Below are 17,590 nucleotides of genomic sequence, written 5' to 3'. Positions count from 1 at the left end.
GTCTTCTCTGGGGAGCCTGGACGGACAGTGCCACCAAGCTCACTGACCTGGAACAAAGAAGCGGGTGACTCGGGGGCCTCCGAGGGGATAGGGCCTTGGTGTTAAAACTACGTCTTCATTTTGATCCACGTGAGAAGGAGTCAGTAAGCCATCGCTTCACTAACTCGAGGAGGATACAGAATATTGGGGGATCTCACATGTCTACCGCCAGGAAGGGTCTGCCTTCTGCTCAGCCCCTGGAAACCCCTCTCAGAGTTCATGATCTGCTCACACCCCAAATTATGAGGTCACTGGTACAACACCCAGGAGCTCCTGCCCCCCAACTCACCCCCAAGTCTTTCAGTCCCCCCTTCAGTCCTTACTGCAGCACAGGGAGGCTCAAGTCCCTCTAGTGCTTTCTTTATGAATTCGGGCCTGTGTTACCTTACACACTTGCCAGGGACAGTTAAAAACTTTTCATATATTGTATTCCAGCAAGTCTAAAACCATGATTTTACGTTCCTCTAGAGAAGAAAAACAGTGGCATTAAAGAACATGCCACTGGGGCGCCTGGGTGGCGCAGTCGGTTGAGCGTCCGACTTCAGCCAGGTCACGATCTCGCGCTCCGTGAGTTCGAGCCCCGCATCGGGCTCTGGGCTGATGGCTTGGAGCCTGGAGCCTGTTTCCAATTCTGTGTCTCCCTCTCTCTCTGCCCCTCCCCCATTCATGCTCTGTCTCTCTCTGTCCCAAAAATAAATAAAAAACGTTGAAAAAAAAAAAATTAAAAAAAATAAAAATAAAAAAAAAAAGAACATGCCACTGATCTTACTTTCAGAGATGTAATAATATGAGAGCACGGACATGTTTGAAACTGAACAGATCACACTGCTCCATCATCAGAGAGGCAGTCCGGGACCACTTATGTGTACCAGGCTCTTTCATGCGCAGGCACTCGGTAAGAAGAATGTGGTGAACCATTGAAACTTTTTGAGTATTTTACTTAAAATGCATACTGTGTATTTAAAGCTATAATGACAAACTATGGTGGGAATCTTTGTAGGTATCATTTCCACAAATACACCATGAGTATATTTTCCTACACAAAACTATACAACCTACCAGACTTTTCATTCCTGCTATGTAGCATACTCACGATTATCTAGAAGAATGTGGAGGGAAAGTGCTAAGCAACACAAACAGGTGGCACGAGTGATTGAAATACACAGAAAATACGGCATTTCATCTCAGCCGTAAGGGGTCAATTATTCAAATAGAGGCTACTCGGCTAATCACTGGAAAGCAAAGGTCCTTACCCTCCACACCTATGTTGTCAACTCACACTATAGCGATGATCCATGGATAACATAAATTAACCTAAACAAAATTTGTCATGCATTGTAAAAAGGAAGGTATACCTGACACTTTATCAGGCTCTAAAGGTTCTTAGGTCAATGATGTAACAATTCAAGGAAACGTACATTTAATTGTTTCAAGTTGATTTGTAGTGCTCAAACTATTTACATCCAAATTTACAGAAAGTTAAGATAAAGCTCTCTATCAGTACTTACTTCTAAATAGATGATTTACCTAAAGTCCACTTCTCAATTGCATAATTCCTACAAAGGTATAACTTTGTATCTTCAGTTATGGCTAACAGAGCAACCAAAATCAACTGGCATAAAAGTAAATTTAGTCTACTACAGAAGAGACAGTCCAGAGGTGGCCCAGCTACATGGCTGGTTGGTTCAGTGGCTCAACGTCATCATCTAGGTCCCAGGTTCTCCCGATATTTCTGCTCGGCCATGCTTAAATTATAATCCGTATTTGAAAGACACAACCAGGCATCCCATGCAGAGAAGGCAACGTTCGACAGAAGACTACTTCACCCTGCATGATTCATCCCTCGAATCTTTGAAGGAATGTTTTCCAGAGATAACCTGTCAGATCTCTCCTTTGTTCATCTGCACAGAACTGGGTCCTGTGACCACTCTAAACCAATGGCTGGCAATGAGAAAAGGATTACCATTATTAACTGAAACTAGTCAGGATCTATCCCTCATTCCATGAGGAGGAATGGATACCCAAACTCCGCCAGCAAACAGTAAGAAGTGAGTGACGAGGGTGGTTCACCAACATCTGCCACAAACCCGTATGAAGAGTTCTTCATTCATTCAGGAAGGAGTAGAGCACAATATTTAAAAACATTATTATATCAAGTAAAAATACGGATAATTACTAAGTTACACAGTATGTGTGCTCTGCACACTTACACATATGTAGGCATCCGAACTAAAAACATAAACAGATCGAAAAAAAAATTAGTACAAATGGAAATACTTTAAGTCTTTCTGTTTAACTGTAGAGAATGCAACGAGTGCTATAGGAAACTTACTACTGGAAGCTTCTGGCGTTAACAAAATTATCTATATGGTTTTCTATTTTATGCATAGATTTCTATCTCTTGCTGACTCAGGTAAAGTTGAACACATTACAAAAACATTAGCTTCTTTATAGACGATTTAGTTCATTGACAGGGAAGAGTGGGAGAAGCAGTGTACTTCATACACGATCAGATACGAGTTCAGTGACAGGGTACTAACGTGGTGGAGCAGTTTCAAATGGATAATCTTACCATGTCTTACAAATTATTCTACTAAGGTTACAATGGCTTTTCAAACATGATTCAAATGAACATACAATTCCTGTAATGGAGCATTCTAAAAACAAGTGGACAAACTTAAAAACTCCTCAAAAACGTAAGTCCTACATTCCCAGGAACACTCATGTACGAGTGTCAGTTGCGATGCTACAGTCTTGATCACTACCTGCTGATTTGACAGCTTCTGTTTGCACAAGTATCTTTACTCACAACAGTTATTCAAGTTCCAAGAAGCTTGTTACTACATCACAAACATTTAATATTAATAATTTCCAAAGGAGTATGTTTTCCACCTTCGATAAATTGAGAGATTTTCCCTTGGTATGAATTCCCTGACATGTAAAACAGTTTGAGTCCACGGTGAAGTTCATACACATCCTACATATTTATAAACGTTTACTTCCGTACAGTCTGGTATCCGACGAGTCCTTGTTACAACTGTGGTCTTGTTACAACTGTGGTCTCTACCCTGTGAACTCTCAGATTTCAAGTCTGACTAACACAAAGGCTCATTCGTGTGCATCACCCGTGTGAACTCTGAGGGACGATGGCAGGAGCTGCCCGCTCACCATGCTGAGAGGGTTCTCGGACTTCAGAGAAGCCTTCCCACATCCAGTACGTTCACACTCCCTCTCCTGTGAATTCTCTGATGGCTATTGAAGGCTGACTTGTGGTAGAATTTTTTCCCACACTCGTTACATTCGTAGGGCTTCTCTCCAGAATGAGTCCTGTAGTGCACGGTGAGGTAGGACATCCGAGAGAAGGCTTTTCCACATTCGTTACATTCAAAGGGCTTCTCTCCCGAGTGGATGCGATGGTGGATGGTGAGATAGGACATCTGGGAGAAGAACTTCCCACATTCGTAACACTCATAGGCTTTCTCTCCCGTGTGTGTCCTCTGATGTCTATTAAGGGCTGAATTCTGGCAGAAGGTTTTCCCACACTCATTACATTCATACGGTTTCTCTCCTGAATGGATCCGATGGTGGATGGTGAGGTACGACATCTGAGAGAAGAACTTCCCACATATGTAACACTCATAGGGCTTCTCTCCTTTATGGATTCTCCGGTGCCTGCAAAGGGCCGAGTTCTGGTAGAAGGTCTTCCCACACTCGTTACATTCGTAGGGCTTCACTCCTGAATGAGTCCTGTGGTGGATGGTGAGGTACGACAGCTGAGAGAAGAGCTTCCCGCACTCGTTACATTCGTAGGGCTTCTCCCCGGTGTGCACTCGTTGATGCCGCATGAGGGCGGAGTTCAGGTAAAAGGTCTTCCCGCACTCATTACATTCGTAGGGCTTCTCTCCTGAGTGAGTCCTGTAGTGCACGGTGAGATAGGACAGCCGAGAGAAGAACTTCCCGCACTCGTTACATTCGTAGGGCTTCTCCCCGGTGTGCGTGCGCTGGTGTGTGGTGAGAGTAGACTTGCGGCAGAAGCACTTCCCGCACTCGTTACACTTATAGAGTTTCACGCCTGTGTGGATCTTCTGGTGGTCGTTCAGTGCTGACTTCTGGGAGAAGGTTTTCCCACAGTCGTGACAGACGTAGGGTCTCTCTCCTGAATGTGTTCTCTGGTGCTGTGTGAGGTGGGTCTTCTGGCAGAAGGATTTCCCACAGTAACTACATTCGTAGGGCTTCTCTCCTGAGTGAGTTCTCTGATGCTGAATGAGGTGCAACTTCTGGTAGAAGGTTTTCCCACATTCGTTACATTCGTAGGGCTTCTCCCCTGTGTGTGTGCGCTGATGGACGGTGAGGGTTCCCTTCTGGCAGAAGGATTTCCCACACTGATTACATTCATAAGGTTTCTCTCCTGTGTGAGTCCTCTGGTGTATGATAAACTTTGACTTTTTACAGAAGGATTTCCCACATGCACTGCATTCGTAGGGCTTCATTTCCATGTGAGACCTCTGGTGTACACTGAGGTTGGACATTTGAAGAAAGGCTATTTCGGATTCATTCCACTTATAGGGCTTCTCCTCCATATGATTAGCAAAACCTGGATCCTTCTGAAAGGCTTTCTGGCATTCAATATATTCGAAGGGTTTCCCCAAAATATGAATGTTCTGATAAATACTTTCTTCGTTTAGACTATAAGCTCCCCCACTCTGATTAAATTCGTAAGATTGGTCTCCTGGATGAGTTTTCTCAAGCTTCACACGGGGAAACGGTTTCCCACACGCACCACATTCGTCAGGCTTCCTTCTTGCATAGCTGCCATCACTACTGATATATTCTGAAATGGACTTCAAACTCTTTTCACATGAGCCACACTTATAGGACATTTTCCTTGAAGGAATGGGGTTCGTTTCCACATTTAAAGTCTTACCGAGAACATTACCTCTCTCTTCAGTCGGGGTTTTGTTGACGGACACAGCTTGCCTTGAATGTTTGCCTTCATTCTCCTGGACCCTTTCAACCAGGTCATCGGCTTTCCAGACTTCTTCTAAAAAGAGGCAAAATTAACAACATTTCGTGTATCTCCTACATTAAGACAAGGAATGTGACTTACATGCAAGCATTTCATCATGGTGTAGATGCCAGCTCCATGGGCAGATGTAAATATTTCCAAGTGTACTTCTTTTCCCTACCCTCATGGTTTGGGGTAAACACATGCATGCATGCGCACATACACACATACCTCTGAGGTCAGGAAAGGGGAAAAGCTCAAGTACCTTTGATCTTTGCTGCTTTATAAGGTATTGTTCAAAACTGGGTAGAGAAGGTGAAATGTAAACACAGAGCAGGGATGGGAAGACAAAGGATGGTGGATGAGCAGCTGACAGGCAGATATGAAAGGACTCACAGCAAACGGGGATGAATGAGGAGTGCTACCAGGCAAGCTGGGGTGCACAGATGCCTCAGGAAGCAGGGGGGAGGGGAGGAGCCCAGCACTTTGTGCCACACCGTTTCCCATCAAGTTGGGGGAGATGCTCAGGCACCATCGCTTTTTACTGAGATTTCTGTGACAGCATTTTGACCAGCCTAGATCCTTCCACACTACTTTCCTTCGTTTCAGCTTCCGCACAGTGGGGCCAAATCAGCGTGCACCCAAACCTCCTTGTGTTTAGAGTAACATCCCTCTGGTTCTGTTTCACATTTAAAGGCGAGTCCCAGGAACTCGGAGCATGCCAGCCCTTCAGAAGTTTAAGATTTCGTAAACACTCTATTGATACTATGATTTACACTGAACTGATTCTGACCATGAACCTCTATTTGTTCTTATTTGGATGGTGCAGCATGCACTGTGGCTGGGTGACCAGCAAGTACTTAAGTCACCTATGATTCAGGATCATCCAGGGGTGAGACGGAGACAACGGTACCTACTTTATCAGGCTGCCGTGAGATTACATACATAAACTCATAAAGTGCTCAGAACAGCATCTGGCACAAAACACATGCTCTGTGAGTTTCGCAACTATTTTTCCCATTTTCAGACTCCTGGTGATTCCCTTAAACTAGTCTTGCCTCTGACATACCACACTGTCCCTTAATTCTGAATGTGAATAGGCTTCGCCACTCGTGACTTTCATTTGGTTTCATTTACAAACCTTAAAAATCAGATTCCCCAAACTGTTCCTAAAACAGTGATCTTTATTTTTACTTATCTTAACAAGTTTTTGGATGAACTTGACGGCCGTGCTTGCTGTCATCTACATCAGATGAAACCGTACCAGCCTTGTCCTCCAAAACCTACAATTCCCTGAGTGCACTGCCAAAACATCAACAGGTAAAACGAGGGAAAAAGTCTGACAGAGAATACTTTTTGCCTGGATTCACAGTGTGATTCCACCCTGGGTTTATACCAGCCTACAAAGAAGAATTTCTGCCCCAGGGAAACCAAGCTATTTGCTAGACAAGAGGTGGCAGATGACCCATCCCAGGGCGGTTAGGTGTGGGGGAGGGGGCCTGACCCTCCGTCCCAGGCACCATGTGCTTCTGAGACAGCTATGGTGTGCCAACAGTGCCCAGCTCCTTTCAACCACAAGTCTCAGCTTCTATTGCTTTATTCAGTCTGCTTGGCTTGCAGCCTTGATCTACTCAAGACCTGTCTTTCAGAGAGTTCCATGCTTTAAAAAAACAAACAACAGGGCGCCTGGGTGGCTCAGTCGGTTAAGCATCTGACTTCAGCTCAGGTCATGATCTCGTGGTTGGTGGGTTCGAGCCCCACGTCGGGCTCTGTGCTGACAGCTCAGAGCCTGGAGCCTGCTTCCGATTCTGTGTCTCCCTCTCTCTGACCCTCTGTCGCTCAGGCCGTCTCTGTCTCTCAAAAATGAATAAACATTAAAAAAAATTTTTTTAATAAAACAAACAAAATCTTCTCAAGTCCTTTCTCACCTCAATTAGATCCATTTCCCCTTAAAGTTGAAAATAACTACTCCCCATAGAAGGGCTTAAGCACGGTGGTTCAGCCTGGAACATCAACATTCCACGTGAAATGCTGAGGGTCTCTTTGTTTCTTTTAAGTAGGCTCTGTGCCCAGTGTGGGGCTTGAACTCATGAACCTGAGATTAAGAGTAGTGTGCTCTACCGACTGAGTCAGCCAAGCGCCCCTGAAATGCTGAGTTGTAAATTATACCACGCAACTCTCTTCTCTTCTTAACCAAATCCTGTCTCTTAGAAAGTATGACTACTCACTATTTCCTTTGAACCCCTGAACTGAAATCAGAGCTGTTGCTTTTGATCTGAAACCTCTGAGTATCTTTCAAGCACCTGCAGAATAAATGGGGATGTGACCCAGGTATGAATATTTAGCACCGCTTATCAATTACTTCTCAATAGATGGACAAGAAAGTTCTTTCACCTACTGGACTCCACACATACTCAATGTGGACTACATGTTACATACTTTGGCAAGGAGAACATTCCCTTTTCTTTATAGGATTATAATTTGGGAAAGAAAGAAGTCAAGCAAAATATATATAATATCAAGTAAGATTACTTGAGGCAGAGTCACCTTGAGACAAGGAAGAGACCGAAATAATAATAAGAGCTGGAAGGAAAAGCTTCAAGGAGGGGCAGAAAACCTGGGCCCTGTGCTCAGTTATCTGGAAGAATGTGCTGTTATCTGGCAAACAGAGCACTCCCCTCCAAATTAAAGCAAAAGGGACAATAACCACATGAACAGAAGACATTTAGGAGGACCCAGTGGATTTAGCAAGAGTTCTGGGAAACGACAGAAAATTAATTTTCCAGGCACCACAGGGAAGACGAGGAATTTACACTTCCTTTCAGTAGCAGCAGGGAAACCCCTGAAGGCTCATCCTGGAAGACCAGTGATAAGATCAACTGGAAATTTCCAGGAATGCATCTTGCAAGTGCACGTAGCACGAGGGACCACTGGGCTGCTACCACAGGACATTGGACAGGAGGACAGGGATGGTAAAGCATAAAACAAACAGGCAAACAACAACCCTAATGGCAGGAGGAGAAGCCCTTTGAAGAACTCAGGAAGCAGAACCCAGCAAAGGGGGAAGCAGAGCCTTCAGAGACATTTCTGGAGCGTGGAGGGAAAGGAATCATAACTCATTCCCGTGCACCACACTCAGTGAGCACCCACTAGGACAGGACAGCACGTGAGTAAGGGACAAGATGGACATGTGTGTCTGGGGCAGGCAGGAGGCCCAGACACTGCTGTCACCCAGCTCAAGAAGGGTTGGATCTCGGGACAGATGAGCAGCACACAGGCGCACCAATGGCACAGGTGCACCAAAGTCACTGGCTCAGGCACAGGATGGGGGTTTGGAATCTGACCTCAGTAAAGGGAGACACGAAACTGGGGACAGAGACCTGTCTGAGGCATCTCACAGAAAAGAGGAAGAAGTAAGGAAGGTGGCAAGAAACCTACGAGTCCTGTCAGTTACTTTTTCATGACAGACACGAATGCCTAAAACCTGAAAGAAGCCATGATAACAGGCGACTGCAAATGCCATGGAGCAAGCAAGACCCAAGGCTCAGCAGGGAGAAGGGAGCCGCGGGGTCTGGGCTCCGGGGAGAGGCAAAGCACGGAAAAGCTCTGCAAACACAAGTTCTCACGGGGAAGGAGGAAGGCTCCGGGAGTGAGGCTTGGGTAGCTAGAGCACACACACAACTGTCTGTAGTCCCTTCTACAGGCTCAGGACCATGAGAGATTCCTGGGGAAAAACACTTCCGAGTTACCAGTCTCCGCACTGCCTGCACTAACACACCTGGGTAACTGTGTGGTAGGAATTCTCCTTCTACTATCCATGGCTCTTCTCCTTGTTCCAACTTGATGATAACTTCCGGTTTGATAATGTGACAGCCTGTTAATAGAAATGAGAGAGAACTTGAGCCTCACTGCTGGGCTGCCGGGTCTCTCATCGTCTGAGAACGGTGCTGCCTTATGAGCTGCACCACAATCAGAGCCTTGCACTGGGGAGGTGAAGACCAAAGGCCCTGCCTGGTGCCCAAAACAGACCACTCACATTTGTCCCATCAAATTCAAAGTTACAGTCGGTACATCTGAGGGAAATCCCATGTATCTTAGCAATCGAGAGAGCGGGCTCTCCTCACCCACAGAGACGAGGTGGCTGTAGTTCTCCAGCATCACATCCCGGTAGGTGGTCTTCTGCTCAGGGTCCAGATACTGCCACTCCTCCTGGGTGAAGTCCACGGCCACATCCCTGAATGACACTGGCCCCTGTAATGGTACCGTGATCGGAACCAGATGAGGTAGAGAAGGCACACGGGGATGAGAGCTTACCAAACTCACTGGTCAAGTGAACTACAAACACTGTTATCTCCTTTATCATGGAAAGAAAATAAATCAGAAATACACTAGGATGAACTCATTCGGTAGTCACCAAAAAAAGAAAATACCATCTTGCACTGTGAGCCATGGACAGTCCTGGCTGCTGGGGACATGAAGACCAGCAGACACAGCCCCTGTGCCAAGGGGCACAGGCCTGAGAGGCACTCAGAGAAATGCAGGGTGCGCTTTGCTCCTCCTTTTTGCTTCCAGAACATTACTGATGTTGGCTCTCCTTTGACCTCCCCTGCTGACTCCCTTCTGTCTCCTTTGCTGGCTCCCCTGTTCTCCAAGACATCCTGAAGTTAGAGGGCCTGGGGCTCCGTTTTTGGTCTTTTACACTTTGCTATCTGCAACCTGCTGTGAGTATGTCAGCGTTTCGCAAACCTTTACCACCAGTCCAGACCTCTCTCCTAAACTCCAGACACGTGTCCCAGATCCAAACTCAACAGCCTGAAATTCAAGCACTGTTCTCAGTCAACCTGATCCTCCTGTGCATGGAAGGAGCTGATCTGTGATATTTGCCACAACTGGCAAAGGAAGAAGCCAGGCAACACACATCCTTGTTGTGTGGTTGTTTTTTTTTTTTAAATGTTTTTTATTTATTTTGAGAGAGAGACAGAGAAAGTAAGTGAACAGGGGAAGGGGAGAGGGAGAGGGAGAGAGAATCCCAAGCAGGCTCCACGTTGTCAGCGCAGAGCCCGACGTGGGGCTCAATCTCACAAACTGTGAGATCCTGACCTGAGCCGAAATCAAGAGTCAGACGCTCAACCAACTGAGCGTCGCAGGCACCCTGTGAGTTGTGTATTTTATCGCAAGGTATGTCTAGCAGGCCTGACCATGGCTGCCACGTAAACTGTCAGTGATAGCTTGTTCAATTGTCCCTAATTCCTAGCTGGGAAGCTCGGAAGGAATCCCCTTTCTGCCCATTTACACATTCCAGGGGAGCCGGAGCTTGGTCCCAAGGAGGGGCAAACAGACCCAGAGACTGCCCAAGCCAAACCTTTAAATATGGATCTTCTGAATAAACTGTTCCCACTCAAATACACCAGTCATTACAACCATCCCTCAGTATCACTAATTCTGAAATAAAGGTAACAATGGTACCTGTCAAGTATCATAATACCAGTATCAAAAGGGCTAATCCATGGAAAGCCCTGAACTAAGTTCTCTGGACATAATGACACCTCAGGTTACTGTTGATTATCCATTATGTATCTTATCGCTCTTTCCAAATAAGGACAAAAATTAACCAGAAAACACAGAAATAAATTTAAACAACTAAAGCCAATGAGGCTGTCAGATTTATGCAGTTGCCAAGGAGGGATTATAAAACAGTGCCAGTACATTAAAAGCAAAAAGGCTTCAGTGATCTGACAAGGCATGTAAGGAGTGGTGTGGAAGGAGAAGGCTGTGTCCTGCTCAGGGGCCATTTGAGAGAATGACAAACTCCTGACATTGACTGAAAATCTAAAATATTTAACATGTAACGATCAAAGAGTGCAGGACGCATCCTGTTGGCAAGATTCCCTGAGACACCTGGTCACCTGAACCTGTTATTCTCCCAGGCTCCAGGTACGGGGACACCAGGGACCAGGTAAAGGTGTTCAGGTCCGAGCACCAACTGCTGACAGGGCACTGGGTGCTGTAAGAGGTGGTTCCCACCCAGGCCAGACTAATCTGTGTGCAGAACTGCCCAGGCCTGGTCTGTGAGGAGACAGTCCTGGAGATACAGTAAAGAGGTATTCCAGAAGCTCTGCCCGGCCTTCATTCAGACACCTCCAGCCACAACTGCAGCCGCCCTCATGAAGATCGGCATCCAGAAGTTCACGTGTCAAAAGTTATTACCAAAAGCAAAAGAGCAAGGGATTGAAACAGGACGTAGTTTCATTTCAATGAATACATAGAACAATGTACATCTTATTCTAACTTCTGGCTTTGCACGTGTAATTTCACAAAATGTGCAATTTGCGCGGACTTTTTTAACGCTTGCATTTTGGTCTTATTAGGGGGGGAAGCACACTAAGAAAAAAATTACAATTTTTGTTGTTTGTGATGCACGTAAAATAACTGCAGTGATGCTCCTTAAAAAGAGCATTATCGTGAATGTTCCAAACTGAATTTTTTCTTTGTGACGGGTTTGAGTAGTTTGCCCAAGTTCACGTTTATGTGCAAAGGGAGAAAACTACACTGTTCTTTCCCCAGCTTCAAACAAGCAGCTTTATAAAAGCACTTTAAACTCAAGGAAAATGGGTTTCAGAAAACCTGGTTAACAAATTAAGAAACCAGTCAGAACTGCATTTAGGGATTTTAGGTCAGTTTCAAAAGGGAACAACCTTTGCTGTCTTAACACTCAGTACAGCTCATATTCCAGAGATGGCTTTGTAATCAAGAATGCAGGGCTGGCTACAGAGTTTCACACAAGCCAGACCGTCAGACATGAGGGTAAGAACACCCTGTGAACATCTCAAGCTGCCATGTTGTCAGAAGGTTTCTGATGCAGACAGCGCTGCTCTCTCCCCTGGTGTGGGGGAGGGAGAACAGGTTTTCTTTACCTTTCTGAGACTCCTTTCCGCAGTGGCTAGAAGGGCACAGCACTGGCATTCCATCAGTAAAGACTGACAGAGAAAGAGACCCCCTCAGAGGATTGCAGACAAAGACCCAAGTGCAAAATGACTTTACAAGGGGCCCTTGTGTGTCACAGCCACCTCCGCGTGTCACAGAGCTCACGTGCCTTGCTGGGGCCCAAACAACAGAGAACAGCGAGAGCCTACTGGGGCGGGAAGACTGCAGTCCAAGGGTCCCTACTGAGCCAGACTCCTCTTGAACATCCAGGAAAAAGAAAGACATTCTCAGACATGTGAGGCCTGCAGAGTCAGGAAGTCAGTACACCAGTCCGCGGCCCGTCCAAGGACAGCAACTGCGGCCGTCATCCAGAGCCAGGAGAGGAAAACCAAGAACGCACAGAAATAAGAGGGAAACACCATGAAGTCCTCCCCACTCACCACCGTGGACCGTCTACTAATGAAGTGGCAGCTCCAGTGCTGACTGCTGAGGGCGCTCTGGAACTAGGAGTCCTACCCACACAAATTTTGAGAAATTTAAAAAATGTACAGTATTCAACTCGTCAAAATGAAAACATTACAGGACTATATAGTAAGGCTGGAAAATAAAGTAAAAAGACAAATAAGCTCGGAAGAAAATGTTTACTAACATGATCCAAACAGACAAAATGTGAAACAATTAAGACTCCTTTGTAAGTCAAGAAGAAAAGCACAACAAACAAGATAGTATAGGGACAGAGAGACTAGCAGTGGATGTGAACAGGCATTTCACATAAAACCAGAAACAGGCCAGTCTGAAAAAGCTACAGGCTGTATGACTCCCAACAGTAGCTGACCACTGAATGATGCGGGGGTGAGGGACACTGACCACCCCCCCCCCACAGTTGAAAGTCCACATATAACTTTGGACTTCTGCCAAACTAACTACTAATGGCATGCTGCTGACCAGAAGCCTTACTGATAACCTCAACAGTCGATTAACACGTGTTTTTTACATTATGTGAATGCCAGACTGCATTTTTACAACGAAAAAATACAGAAAATATCAAGAAAATCATGAGAAAGATACCTTTATGGTCCCATGCTGTATCTATTGAAAAATATCCATGGATAAGCAAACCCAAACAGTTCAGACCCGTGTTGTGCAAAGGTCACCTGTATGTGAAATCCTGAGAAGGGCAAAACCATACACACAGCGTAGAGGCTCATAATTGCCAGAGACTGGGGGAGGAAAGAATGAACATGTGGTGCCCAGGGAACTTTCAGGGCAGTAAACCTGTTCTGTATATCGTCACAGTGGACATACGCCATCTTACAGACGTCAAAACCTGAACCATACAAGGAGCAAACTAACATCAACTCTGGACTTCAGATAATAATGTATCAACACTGGCCCATCCGCTGAAACAGTGTACCACACTAATGTAAGATGTTAATAACAAGGGAATCTGAGACATGGAGGAGTGATGGGATCTCTGTACTGTCTGCTTAATTTTCAGATGAACCTAAACTGCTCTAAAAATGACCTACTGTGGGACGCCTGGTGGCTCACTTGGTTGAGCGTCCGACTCTTGATTTCAGCTCAGGTCATGACCCCAGGGTTATGGGATTAAGCCCCATGTCGGGGCTCAACGTGGAGCCTGCTAGACCTTCTCTCTCTCTCTTTCTCTCTCTCTCTCTTTACCCCTCTCCCCTGCTAGAGCTCCCTCGCTCTCTCTCTCTCTCTCTCTCTCTCTCTCTAAAACAAACAAAAAAAGAATATAACAAGAATATGAACAAGCAAATGTGGTAACAGAGAATGAAGAAAGAGATTAGAAAGAATCCCATTTTTCTGGATTCAGTGACAGGCTGCTCGGTAGAACAAAGAGCCGACAGGGACGAGAGCAGAAGGCATAGGTGGGGGCTACAAATAATTACTATTAACCTGAGGTGTCCTTTGGACAACCTCCATGGAAACGCTGGTAGGTGGCTGGGCAGAGGCATCTGGTCCATGTGGAAGAATGGACAGAGTGGGCAGTTCAGAGCACAGGAGGGTAAGTCAGACAGGTATAAAGGTCGTGAGCCAGGGATGGAAAAAACAGCACATGAACAGGGCAGATCAGTCAGGAAGAGAGCAGAAGAGGTTTGTCATAGAACCAACAGAGCAGACCTTGAAGACGGAAAGCCAGCAGAGCAGTCCAAGGCAAGGACTGGCAAATCGCTGGCTTTGTACATTAGCTCATGGGTAACCTTTACTGGGGCAGGTTCTGGGGACAGGCAGGGACAGAACCAAGACTGCAGGAGAAAACATGAATAGGAACTAAGCAATCTTTGACAGAGACATGACAGCACAGTCTGAGATGCACACCAGATAGGCTAGCATAGAAAAATATTTAGCGAGACTTACTGGAGGGTGAGAAGGCCATTCCTCCAGAGTATCCTCATTTTACCCCTGGATCAAGCAGTATAAACAATGTATCTATGGAATGATGTTGTAGTTTCCAGAAAAATTATATGCACTAGGTGATCCCTGGACCAGTATGTCTCAGCTTACAGGAGGCACAAGTAAGGCACCAACAGCCGTGGTTTAGGGGCTGCCATTTAGGGAGCCTGGTCACAATTAAAGTGAGATGGTCAGGGGCGCCTGGGTGGCGCAGTCGGTTAAGCGTCCGACTTCAGCCAGGTCACGATCTCGCGGTCCGTGAGTTCGAGCCCCGCGTCGGGCTCTGGGCTGATGGCTCAGAGCCTGGAGCCTGTTTCCGATTCTGTGTCTCCCTCTCTCTCTGCCCCTCCCCCGTTCATGCTCTGTCTCTCTCTGTCCCAAAAATAAATAAACGTTGAAAAAAAAAAAATTTTTAAAAAAATAAAAAAATAAAAAAAAAAAAAAAAAAAAAAAAAGTGAGATGGTCAAAGAAACTGCAAAACCCTTGAGAAAACAAACCTGTTTCTCAACAGGTCAGTGTCAGTCCAGTAACGAATGGCATTTGTCATTTTTTTCAATGAATGTCAAGCAGACCAAGGAGGCCCTGCACTTTGGCTTTCAAGGCTCTGAAGGATCGTGCTATCTACACATGTGAACACGACAGAAATGCTTGCTGCCACTCTGGTACTCCGTGTCTGACCAATCATATCTCTTTTCTATCTCTACCTTCCCCTTTAAAGTCTAAACTATTCATCTCCTAGGGGATATTACAAAAGGAAGTGGGGAATAAATACATTAAACAGAAACACTTACCACAGATCTACTCATCTTCTGCTCCTCTTGTAAAAACATGGGCAACAGTGAAAGTAGGGGCAGACCTGGGGAAAGAAAAGAGAAGCGATGAAGGTGTATGTGATCTCCACTGCCAAGAAAGTGCTCTCCTGGAAAGTTCCATGGAAGAAACCTGTGGGGGAACTGTCCCTTTAAATCTTCAGAAGTTAAATGGAAGAATAAGGAGGGAGCACCCACCTGTCTGCAACTGGCACCTGACTATATGGTCACTGAGTGGATGTGTTTCTCATTAGAGAATGAACACTGTATCCTATTGAGATAAACCTCCATCATTCAAAAGAAGATACAAAAAGAAATTCTGTTATAGTCATCTATTTTCTAGCCATGCTTTTAACTACTTAAGATCAGAACAGGATGCAGGATGGTCTGAGTAAAAAGATGTGCACCCCCATGGCTGTCTTTAAATCATTTGTAGACACTTGAACGTGCTACTCAAAAGGATCTTTTGTTAAGAAACTTACTTTGACTTAAAATGTAACAGAGTAGAAGCACATTGGCGCAGGAGTTGAGTCGCATCCACAATCCCACCCATAGACTCGGTCACCCTGCAAGAGCCACCTCCCTTCTCAGGCCCAACCTCCTCCTCTGTCACCCCAGCGGCCGCGGCGGCAGCAGCAGCAAACCCTCGCAGGCTTGTCCTGCACTACACTGGCGGATGCCACAGGGCAGAGCCCAGCGCGGTCGGCACACACTTAGAGCACACAGCACAGGTGCTCAGGGACGCTTAGAGACCCGCTTGGAAGCCGGAGAGGGCGGCACGCGGAGCAAGGGGTATCGGGACTGGAGAACGGAGCGGACACAGAACGTCCGCAGCCCACCCGGGGACCCCCTGCGCTCCCAGGAAACCTGGGCCCCACGAGTCCCGGGGAGAGCCCATCCCTCCCTGGCCGCCGCTCGCGCCCTCGGTTGGCGGCGCGGCCCACAAGATGCACAACCGCCTGGAGACCCGAAAGCCCACGACCTACCTCGTCGGGACCTGCCGAGCTGCCCCGAGGCTCCCGAGGGCTCCGGAGCTGGCGCGGCGCCTCCCGGGGCCGCCGTTCCGGAGGAGCCGGATCTGGGCCTCCGGGACAAGTTCACTTCGGGCCGAAGACCCTCTCGGGGCCCAAATCGGCCGCCTGGGGCCTCGCCGTACCGCGAGCCTCGGCCGGGCCGCCGCGGGTGCAAACGGGCCGGGCCCGATCCCAACGCTGTGCGCCGCCGCCGCCGCCCGCCCGGCCACTCCGGCCCAGCCCGCGGGCTCCGGGGCTCGCGCTTGGGGGTCTCCGCTCGAGACTCCGCCCGGCCCGCACAGCTCTGCGCCCGCTGGGTGCCGGCCCGGACGGACGGCGCGCAGCCCCGCAGGCCCAGGGTTCCTTGCCCGCCTGAGGCCGAAGCCTGGGAAGCACGGCCAGCGGTGACCTGGGCACGGACAGGAAGCGAGAGCGGCGCGGCGGAACTGCGCGTGCGCGAACACGCACACTGGACGAGCTGCACATGCGCAGGACGACGCCGGCGGTGCGCCTGACAGAGCCCACCTCGGGAGCGGGACCAATCCCCGGACTCTGTTTCCCGTAAGTCTAAGCGCCCACACGTTAGGGGACGTCTCAGAAATCCCCACCTCATCTAGCATGCAAGTCGCTGTAAAGGATATGTGGCTGCATGTTACCGGAAAAGCTGAGAGGATGGGAGTAGCTGAAGAGACAGGGGCCCTTGAGTTGCCTGCTGGACCCTCCCTGTGTCACTCCTACCTTTTTCTTTTATAGTTTTCTCAGTGTTTTGTCTTTACAAAGCGACCACCCCTTGTTTGTCACTGAGTCAGTCCTTTCAGAGCCCGGAGACAGTTCCTTTTGCCACAGCCACCGTAGCCTAGCTGCTCTGACTCTTCTTTGTTCTTCTTTTTCTACCTGTTCCTGACTTTCCCACCATTGAGAGCCACACATCCTTGTGACATCAGCTCACATTTCCGAAGCAGCTCCCAGATTCTTAGTCCTTCTCAGCCTTCGGTTGCCTCCAGCATCTCCCACTTTCTCAGCTGGTCCACCTCTTTGTCCTCCAAATTTCTTAAGCCTCACCCCCTTCTCAGCGGCGTTGCCCCTCCCACCCCCCCACCCCTCTTCAACTGGATCAGTCCTGATCCCAGGTTCTTTAGGTGTCTTGGCTGAAACCATGGTGCTCTGCACCATGCTGTTTCCCAAACACTCCCGAATCTCACCCTGTCATCAGTTACCTGACCATCTGTTTTCTTGCCTGTTTGTTATTGCTTTATTGTTTGAATCCATTGTCCTGTTTCTTGTGTCTCTTCATTCAGCTGTTTCATTTTAGCGATTTCCTAATCTGCCCTCACCTACCATTCTGCAGAGACCTAGAGCTTCTTAAATATATGTTTTA

At 47.3% G+C, this 17,590-nt stretch overlaps 1 protein-coding gene across 2 annotated transcripts; it reads right to left on the bottom strand.

Moving 5' to 3' along the window:
• Positions 1–949: 949 nt before the first annotated feature.
• ZNF12 (zinc finger protein 12) lies at positions 950–16,615 on the bottom strand. 2 transcript variants are annotated; one of them, XM_047089095.1, is made up of 5 exons: positions 16,186–16,615; positions 15,182–15,246; positions 9,169–9,295; positions 8,823–8,918; positions 950–5,080 (listed from the first exon to the last, which is right to left on the bottom strand). In XM_047089095.1, exons 2-5 carry the CDS (start codon positions 15,218–15,220, stop codon positions 3,231–3,233), a joined length of 2,112 nt encoding a protein of 703 aa, XP_046945051.1. In that variant the 5' UTR covers positions 15,221–15,246; positions 16,186–16,615; the 3' UTR covers positions 950–3,230. The 2 variants fall into 2 exon arrangements, with proteins under 2 accessions (XP_046945051.1, XP_046945052.1); XM_047089096.1 differs by having other exon boundaries at positions 950–5,077.
• Positions 16,616–17,590: the final 975 nt, after the last annotated feature.

The sequence above is a fragment of the Lynx rufus genome, unplaced genomic scaffold (genome assembly GCF_022079265.1).
Source record: "Lynx rufus isolate CCGP_SWC_20201006 ecotype Redwood Valley unplaced genomic scaffold, mLynRuf1.p SCAF_27, whole genome shotgun sequence".
NCBI classification, from domain to species: Eukaryota; Metazoa; Chordata; class Mammalia; order Carnivora; family Felidae; genus Lynx; species Lynx rufus.
Note: the sequence above shows the minus strand (reverse complement) of the source record. Positions and strands in the feature narration are given on the sequence as shown.